This window comes from Oncorhynchus tshawytscha, unplaced genomic scaffold (genome assembly GCF_018296145.1).
Source record: "Oncorhynchus tshawytscha isolate Ot180627B unplaced genomic scaffold, Otsh_v2.0 Un_contig_1829_pilon_pilon, whole genome shotgun sequence".
In the NCBI taxonomy this organism is placed as follows: Eukaryota; Metazoa; Chordata; class Actinopteri; order Salmoniformes; family Salmonidae; genus Oncorhynchus; species Oncorhynchus tshawytscha.
In genome coordinates this window covers 1126-10877 of record NW_024608688.1, presented here as the reverse complement: position 1 = coordinate 10877, position 9752 = coordinate 1126, and the positions used below count along the sequence as shown (strand labels likewise).

The following is a 9752-nucleotide window of genomic DNA, read 5'->3' as shown; positions in this document are numbered from 1 at the left end:
AGATTTGTCCAAATGTAGGCTATTAATGCAAGTTATTGGATAAAGATCCAACATTTATTATTATTTTAATTCTTATTTTATTTAAATAATTATGACTTTTAGAAATACATTGTGGATGGTTGCTACAATTTGAAAAATTGTGTAATACATTTGAACAAATATACCTAATTTTGATTACTTTTATTGTGATTCTATGTTGCTCTTCCGGAGCAGAGTTCATGAATGTTGATGATTGTTGAAACGTGAACACATGTTAACAAAAAACCACACCGGCATAGCAATATACAATTCATAGACAGCCAACATGAGAGATACGCCGTTATCAAACTGCGAGCGGGACTTTTTACTCAAAGCTATTCAAGAAAAAAAGGTAGCTGATGCAATTTGTGTATTCTTGCATGTGAATGAAACGTGCTAGCTGAGATAGCCAGATATGCTAGTTAGCTGACATAAATGGCCAATTTAGATGTGGGAACCCAAACTAAAATATTGTACAGTGTCTATCTCTATCTACCAACGTTACAGAGTTTGTTAGAGTTCTGGGTCACTGTACATAACCTGTTGTAAACTTGAGCTACCTAGCTAGCTAATTATCTTTCGATGCATCGTTGCTATACTAGCTATAAATATTTACGATACATAATCTCGCTCAATAATGTGTACCCGCAGCGCTTGGATGGGAGACAGACCTATGACTACAGGAGCATCAAGATCTCGTTCGGGACAGATTATGGATGCTGCTTTGTTGACCTGGGGAAGACGAGGCGAGTGTTCCTGCCTTTGACAGTTGACCAGTGGCTCTCAACCAAAGCTACTGGCCCATCTAAAGCGGATCGTTGAGAAGACCCAAGGCTTACTGCTAAAAACGTAGATGACGGGGGTACCAGGCAAAGCCAAATGCACTTGGTGGCACAGTAACCGAACATGGTTGACAGCCATTCTTAGTGGAGTTGGCTTTCTTGTTACTAACATGGCAGGCTTTTGCACTACGTTTGCATACATCTGAAAGGACTGGATACAAGTATGGCATTAGCTGTACCTTGCTATCTGATTGGATTGGCAGAATTGTTTTGCCATATATCCATCCTTTCAGATCTATAAAGCAGCATAGTAGGGGCTAGGGGCTTGGCCAGGTGGGTAGGGGGTGACTAGGTGGGGCTGGGGGTCCTAGGGCTTCCTCCGACAGTGGTAGGGGCTGGTAGGGGGTAGGTTGGCTTAGGTGGGGCTACAGTGGTAGGGGCTAGGTGACAGTGGTAGGGGCTAGTGGTAGGGGTGGCTGACAGTGGTAGTAGGTGACAGTGGTAGGGGCTAGTGGTAGGGGCTGACAGTGGTAGGGGCTAGGGGCTAGGTGACAGTGGTAGGTGACAGTGGTAGGGGCTAGGTGACAGTGGTAGGGGGGGCTAGGTGACAGTGGTAGGGGCTAGGTGGTAGGGGCTAGGTGACAGTGGTAGGGGCTAGGTGACAGTGGTAGGGGCTGGTGGTGGTAGGGCTAGGTGACAGTGGTAGGGGCTAGGTGACAGTGGTAGGGGCTAGGTGTGGTAGGGGCTAGGTGACAGTGGTAGGGGCTAGGTGACAGTGGTAGGGGCTAGGTGACAGTGGTAGGGGCTAGGTGACAGTGGTAGGGGCTAGGTGACAGTGGTAGGGGCTAGGTGCTTAGGTGACAGTGGTAGGGGCTAGGTGACAGTGGTAGGGGCTAGGTGACAGTGGTAGGGGCTGGTGACAGTGGTAGGGGCTAGGTGACAGTGGTAGGGGCTGGTGAGGGTGGGGCTAGGTGACAGTGGTAGGGGCTAGGTGGGTAGGGGCTAGGTGACAGTGGTAGGGGCTAGGTGACAGTGGTAGGGGCTAGGTGGTAGGGGCTAGGTGACAGTGGTAGGGGCTGGTGACAGTGGTAGGGGCTAGGTGACAGTGGTAGGTAGGGGTAGGGGCTAGGTGACAGTGGTAGGGGCTAGGTGACAGTGGTAGGGGCTAGGTGACAGTGGTAGGGGCTGGTGGCGTGGTAGGGGCTAGGTGACAGTGGTGGGGCTAGGTGCAGTGGTAGGGGCTAGGTGACAGTGGTAGGGGCTAGGTGACAGTGGTAGGGGCTAGGTGTGACAGTGGTAGGGGCTAGGTGACAGTGGTAGGGGCTAGGTGACAGTGGTAGGGGGTAGGGGCTAGGTGACAGTGGTAGGGGCTAGGTGACAGTGGTAGGGGTTAGGTGACAGTGGTAGGGGTTAGGTGACAGTGCTAGGGGCTAGGTGACAGTGCTAGGGGAGGTTTGAGATGAACTTTGTACGTTTGGGCTCCTGAGTGGCGCAGCAGTCAAACGCACTGCATCTCAGTGCAAGAGGCGTCACTACAGTCCCTGGTTTGAATCCAGGCTGTATCTGGCCGGGGTAGGCCGTCATTGTAAATAAAAATTTGTTCTTAACCGACTTGTCTGGTTAAAATGTTTTTTTTAAATGGTGTGTTCCTAACCTCCAGGATCATGGCCCAGGTGTCCTGTGAGCTCATTACCCCGAAAGAGAACCGACCGAATGAAGGACTCATTTTCTTCAACATTGAGCTGTCTCCCATGGCTTCTCCAGCATTTGAGATGGGCAGGTAAGAGTCCTACTATGTTTTTACTTCGTAAGGCTATAGTGTAAATTGCATCTGAAAAACGATCACTGAAAATGTTTTATCTGCGTGGTTGTCCTTCCCCCTTCCTTGATCTCTCTCTCTCTCTCTCTCTCTAGGCAGTCAGAGCTGTTGGTGAAGCTGAACAGACAGCTGGAGAGATGCCTCAGGAACTCCAAGTGTATAGACACAGAGTCTCTGTGTGTAGTGTCTGGAGAGAAGGTACACACAAACACACACCTGAAGTTTGGCATGAAGGCTGTGAACGAAAGTCCCCAAATTGGGTTTCAATTCCAGTCAATTCAGGAAGTAAACCAAATTCCAATTTGAAATGTTCTCCATTGAAAAGCATTGAAGATCATATTTATTTCAATTTAATTCCTGAATTGACAGGAACTCAATATTTGGAAGGTGTTTTTAATGTTTTGTACACTCAGTGTATATCTACTGGTCTTCCAAGGTATAATGCCTGTCTGTCTACCTGTCTATTTCTCCAGGTGTGGTACAGACTATGTCTAGAGCTGTTGGTGAAGCTGAACAGACAGCTGGTAGGGGCTAGGTGACAGTGGTAGACCGACAGACAGTGGTAGGGGCTAGGTGACAGTGGTAGGGCTAGGTGACAGTGGTAGGTCTGGAGTGGTAGGGGCTAGTACACACAGTGGTAGGGCCTATATCTACCTGTCTATTTCTCCAGGTGTGGTACAGATCTATGTCTATATCTACCTGTTTATCTCTCCAGGTGTGGTACAGATCTATGTCTATATCTACCTGTCTATTTCTCCAGGTGTGGTACAGATCTATGTCTATATCTACCTGTTTATCTCTCCAGATGTGGTACAGATCTATGTCTATATCTACCTGTTTATCTCTCCAGGTGTGGTACAGATCTATGTCTATATCTACCTGTTTATCTCTCCAGATGTGGTACAGATCTATGTCTATATCTACCTGTTTATCTCTCCAGATGTGGTACAGATCAATGTCTGTGTAATTAGTGTGTCTGTGTATCTCCAGGTGTGGCAGATTAGGGTGGACGTCCACTTGCTGAACCACGATGGTAACCTAATGGACGCTGCCAGCATTGCTGCCATCGCGGCCCTCTGTCACTTCAGACGGCCCGATGTGGGCATCCAGGGAGAGGAAGTCACTGTGGTGAGGGGTGGGGGCGACGCTATCGACAACTAATGCCATGGCAACAATCTTTGACATTGATTACACCCCTGGGTGGTGTTAATTAGGAACCAAACTGACAAGCAGGGAAGAACCACCTGGGTTTGTCTAATAAGACACACACAGTCATTTTTGTCACACGTTGCAAAAGGTTTTAAAAATGTCACCTGTTGCATGCCCTAATGAACACAACCCCAATTTATAATGATTTAACCCTTCATGTGTCTGTTCCACAGTACAGTACAGAGGAGAGAGACCCCATTCCCCTCAGCATCTACCACATGCCCATCTGTGTCAGTTTCTCCTTCTTCCAACAAGGGTAGGTCCCTGTTATATAAGATCACCTGTATGTTTGATATCACTACCAGACAGTGATGGCTGCCATTGCAGTTCTCTCACTGCCTCTCTTCCCTCTCCTCTCCTGTTCTCCTTCTCTCCTCTCTTCCCTTTCCTCTCCTGTTCTCCTTCTCTCCTCTCTTCCCTCTCCTCTCCTGTTCTCCTCCTCTCTCTCCTCTCTTCCCTTTCCTCTCCTGTTCTCCTCTCTTCTCTTCCTTCCCCTTCCTCTCCTGTTCTCCTTCTCTCCTCTCCTGTTCCCTTTCTCTCCTGTTCTCCTTCTTCTCTCTCCTGTCCCTTTCTCCTCTCCTGTTCTCCTTCTCTCCTCTCTTCCCTTTCCTCTCCTGTCTCCTTCTCCCTCCTTCCCTCTCCCTGTTCTCCTTCTCTCCTCTCTTCCCTTTCTCTCCAGATCTCCCTTCTCCTGTTCTCTCTTCTCTTCTCTCCTCTTGTTCTCTCTCCTGTTCTCCTCCTTCCCTCTCCCTGTTCTCTCTTCCCTCTCCTGTTCTCCTCTCTCTCCTCTCCTTCTCCTCTCCCCTCCTCTCCTGTTCTCCTTCTCTCCTCTCCTGTTCTCCTTCTCCTCTCCTCCTGTTCTCCCTTCTCCTCTCCTTTCTGTTCTCCTCTCTCCTCTTCCCTTTCCTGTTCTCCTTCTCCTCTTTCTCTTCCCTCCTCTCTCTGTTCTCCTTCTCTCCTCTCTTCCCCTCTCTTCTCTCCCTCTCCTGTTCTCCTTCTCCTTCTCTCCTCCTGTTCTCCTTCTCTCTCCCTCTCTTCCCTTTCCTCTCCTGTTCTCCTTCTCTCCTCTCCTCTCTTCCCTTCTCCTCTCCTGTTCTCCTTCTCTCCTCTCCTCTCTTCCCTCCTCTCCTCTCCTCTCCTTCTCTCCTCTCCTCTCTTCCTCTCCTGTTCTCCTTCTCTCCTCTCTTCCTCTCCTGTTCTCCTTCTCTCCTCTCCTCTCTTCCCCTTCCTCTCCTGTTCCCTCCTCCTGTTCTCCTCTCTCCTCTCCCTTTCCTCTCCTGTTCTCCTTCTCTCCTCTCTTCCCTTCCCTCCCTCTCCTGTTCTCCTTCTCTCTCTCCTCTCCTTCTCTCCTCTCTCTTCCCCTTTCCTCTCCTGTTCTCCTTCTCTCCTCTCTTCTCTCCTTCTCTCCTCTCTTCCCTCCTGTTCTCTCTCCTGTTCTCCTTCTCTCCTCTCTTCCCTCTCCTCCTCTCCTTTCTCCTTCTCTCCTCTCTGTTCTCCTTCTCTCCTCTCTTCCCTCTCTCTCCTGTTCTCCTCTCCTTCTCTCCTCTCTCCCGTTCCTCTCCTCTCCTTCCTCCTCTCTGTTCTCCTTCTCTCCTCTCTTCCCCTTCCTCTCCTGTTCTCCTTCTCTTCCTCTCCTGTTCTCCTTCTCCAGGACCTACCTGTTGGTTGACCCGTGTGAGCGTGAGGAGCGTGTGATGGACGGCCTGCTGATGATAGCCATGAACAAACACAGAGAGATCTGCTCCATCCAGTCTAGTGGAGGCATCATGCTGCTCAAAGACCAGGCGGGTACCCGGGGAGCCATAGAGATACAGTCAGCTGCTCAAAAGACCAGGCGGGTACTGGGGAGCCATAGAGATACAGTCAGCTGCTCAAAAGACCAGGCGGGTACTGGGGAGCCATAGAGATACAGTCAGCTGCTCAAAAGACCAGGCGGGTATTGGGGAGCCATAGAGATACAGTCAGCTGCTCAAAAGACCAGGCGGGTACTGGGGGGCTAATGCAACTCTGGATCCTTGTCCCTGTACGGGCAGACCTGGGATGCCAACCCACGACCACAACAACACTTTCTACGCGCAAATTAGCATGCTAAACACTTGTCTAGATATCATAACCATAGGCCAGGGGGTTGATAATATTCAGGATGGATACGAGCATACTCTAGCTACTTCACTGTGAATTGTATCTCTAAAGCATGCTGTGTTTGTACAGGTCCTCAGGTGCAGTAAGATTGCTAGTGTCAAAGTGTCAGAGATCACAGAGCTAATCAACAAAGCCTTGGAGAACGACAAGAAAGCCAGGTGGGTCACGTCAACTTGGTCTCGTTAGCGTTCATTTTGACTTTGTGGCTGTGCTATCGAGTGGAAACCCGTTTATATAAACCTCCGTGACTCTGGTGTTGCTACTTTGGCGTCATTTCATTTTTGGATTCCAATGAAGTTCTCTTTTTGAATATCGGTTATTTCAGAAAAACTGGGGGTAAGTTTGGCTTCGCAGAGTCGTTGCCCCAGGAGCGAATCACAGCGCTGAAAACAGACGTGTCACATGTGGAAATGAGTGACGTCAAGGAGAAGGCCAATGAGATCGTCCAGAGAGCTGAGGTCCCACCCCAAACGTATCCCTTCAAAGAAAGTCTTGAAGTTACTCTGAATACATGTGTAGTAGAAGACTCTATTTTCTCCAAGGGGGAAAGTCATTGTTAGTGAGCGAGTGACTTGGTGTGCCTGTACTCTTGTCTGTTTTCTCAATGCTACTGATCCACGGTTTACTCTAGACTCTAGTCCTTAACCAACCGCGGGACAGCGTTCCCTCTCCAGTGTTAACTGCCCCAGGTACAGGCCAGGTGGGGGAGGGGCTAGAGAACTCCTGGGGTCTGAAGGAAGAGGAGGAGGAGGAGGAGGAAGATGAGACGGTGGAGTTGAAGATGGAGTTGGAAGAGGGACATGAGGAGAAGGGGAGAGGTAACTATTTGCCTAAGTTTTGTTTTCCTTGGGTGAGTGAAACTGACTCGCCTGGTCCCAGATCTGTTTGTGCTGTCTTCTATGGTCATAGTTTGCAAGACAGCACAGAATGATCTGGAACCAGGCTACAAAAATGAATCAATCGCTCCAGGGGCGCTGAGCTACGCCTGACCCATCCCTCACTCACCACCCGGGTAACACCCCTCCACACCTGACCCATCCCTCACACACCACCCGGGGAACACCCCTCTACGCCTGACCCATCCCTCACTCACCACCCGGGTAACACCCCTCTACGCCTGACCCATCCCTCACTCACGACCTGGGTAACAACCCTCTACGCCTGACCCATCCCTCACTCACCACCCGGGAACACCCCTCTACGCCTGACCCATCCCTCACTCACCACCCGGGAACACCCCTCTATACCTGACCCATCCCTCACACACCACCTGGGGAACACCCCTCTACGCCTGACCCATCCCTCACTCACCACCCGGGAACACCCCTCTATACCTGACCCATCCCTCACTCACCACCCGGGAACACCCCCTCTACCCCTGACCCATCCCTCACTCACCACCCGGGTAACACCCCTCTACCCCTGACCCATCCCTCACTCACCACCCGGGGAACACCCCTCTACGCCTGACCCATCCCTCACTCACCACCCCACCCGGGAACACCCCCTCTACGCCTGACCCATCCCTCACTCACCACCCGGGTAACACCCCTCTACCCCTGACCCATCCCTCACTCACCACCCGGGAACACCCCTCTACCCCTGACCCATCCCTCACTCACCACCCGGGGAGCACCCCTCTACCCCTGACCCATCCCTCACTCACCACCCGGGGAACACCCCTCTACCCCTGACCCATCCCTCACTCACCACCCGGGGAGCACCCCTCTACGCCTGACCCATTGCCTCCAGCCCCTCTGGAGTGGGGAGTGTTGGTTTGTGAGCATAAAGGCACTTTTCTGTTCTTTAAGTTTAACGATCAATAAAGTACACCATCTTATTGTGGGATTGTGTTTCCTAGGTGACGTGGTGGTCATCTCAGACAGTGACAGCGAGGAGGAGGATGTTGTCATCTTGAACCAGGTAACAACAAAGTAAGTGACACTTTTAGATTTTTTTTTCTTCTGGGTTCTATAGAACCCCTTTCTGTGTCTCCCAAGCATTGCCTCACGAGGGCGACGCACGCAAGTTGGTGGCAGAACACCAGGGAGTTCTTCTAGAACAGCAGCAAGTTGGTGGCAGAACACCAGGGAGTTCTTCTAGAACGGCAGCCCCAAAAAATGCCTCTGTTTACATGTTGCTTATGAGTGGATTTGACAGTACATGTCTATTATAATTGGATTTTACGGCTTGTACGTATGTCCTTCTTAATATAAAGTTTGTGTCATCATCGCAAATCAACTGCATTATCCTTAAAAAAACAACACTTCAACCAGTAAAATGGCTCTTTGGATAGCTTTTGCTACAGCCTATGTCAATGAGGGTTAGCATTCTAGCTGTCAACTGCTGCATAGAAAATGCATAGAAAATAGTTTTTTTGTTTGATGCAAAGATCACAACCAAATATAATCTGTTCAAGCAAGAATCAAAACATCATTGTAAGCGTATGATAAACCCCCAAAAACATATTTTTTGTTTAGAAGTAATAAAAGCACAAGTCTTAGACTGTTGAATGGGTGCAGATGGTGATGATTTTCTTACTGCAGACGAGAGTCGTGTGCATCTGTCCGTGACGTCAGTGTGTTGTGTACTGGAAAGGGGTCTAGGCGTTTTCTACAGATTACACACCACACAAGTTCCATAGAAATGACACCTTCACTTTCAGATGGATTGGTTACACCCACAAGCACATCGGCTCATTGCTGTTGTAAATGCAAACCATTCAAGTTGTAATGTAAGGTTGGGTTCTTTCTAAAAAAAAAACAATAGAACATCCTTCTGATCTACTGAGAACCAGATATAGTGATGCTCATTTCATGTGTATATTATACATTATTATAATCATGAAAACAATAACCTTTTTACAATTGAAGTTGTGCTTACTTTGAGGAAGAAATGTACCCGACTTTGTTCTCTCTCAGGGAGAAGGCCTCCAGCTCTAACCAACAGGGGGCAGTAGCCTCCAAGCAGCAGCAGAAGAAGAAGGGGCAGTAGCCTCCAAGCAGCAGCAGAAGAAGAAGAAGGGGCAGTAGCCTCCAAGCAGCAGCAGAAGAAGAAGGGGCAGTAGCCTCCAAGCAGCAGCAGAAGAAGAAGGGGCAGTAGCCTCCAAGCAGAAGAAGAAGAAGAAGAAGAGGTAGTGAAATATGTTTGTTTTTTCCTTCAGCGGATTGAACATAAATACAAATAAATAGTAGACTGGAAATTGACCACAAGAAGCCACAAAATATATGACTAAAACAATAATTTCAAACCCTGCTTACATTTGTATACAAACAGTTGTCTCTCTGTTATGTGTGAGAGAACTTGGGAACAGATTTCCTAAATTAAAATAATTTCTAAGATGTTTTCCTGGTCTTTTTACAGTCTGTGTCCAACAATGAAAAAATATATCTTTTTTTTGCTCAGAAAATGAGGGGCCCAATAAAACCACCTGTGGGCCAAATTCAGCCAGTTGGGGAACCTTGCAGTAAATGTATTGTTTATTAGGCATTTTTTATTTGACCTTGACAGAGTCAATGTGGAGGCTATATTCAGGGGTTACCAGTACAGAGTCAATGTGGAGGCTATATACAGGGGTACTGGTACAGAGTCAATGTGGAGGCTATATACAGGGGGTACTGGTACAGAGTCAATGTGGAGGCTATATACAGGGGGTACTGGTACAGAGTCAATGTGGAGGCTATATACAGGGGTACTGGTACAGAGTCAATGTGGAGGCTATATACAGGGGGTACTGGTACAGAGTCAATGTGGAGGCTATATACAGGGGGTACTGGTACAGA

At 48.8% G+C, this 9752-nt stretch overlaps 1 protein-coding gene across 1 annotated transcript; it reads left to right on the top strand.

Annotated features, from left to right (window-relative positions):
* The first annotated feature begins 212 nt into the window (after positions 1 to 212).
* Positions 213 to 9313, top strand: exosc9 (exosome component 9). The gene is made up of 12 exons (XM_042313519.1): positions 213 to 370; positions 670 to 764; positions 2461 to 2580; positions 2715 to 2817; positions 3610 to 3747; positions 4002 to 4084; positions 5480 to 5612; positions 6040 to 6128; positions 6296 to 6442; positions 6631 to 6788; positions 7832 to 7904; positions 8892 to 9313. The coding sequence occupies exons 1-12, from the start codon at positions 305 to 307 to the stop codon at positions 8962 to 8964; spliced, it is 1278 nt and encodes a 425-aa protein (XP_042169453.1). The 5' UTR covers positions 213 to 304; the 3' UTR covers positions 8965 to 9313.
* The last annotated feature ends 439 nt before the right edge of the window (positions 9314 to 9752 follow it).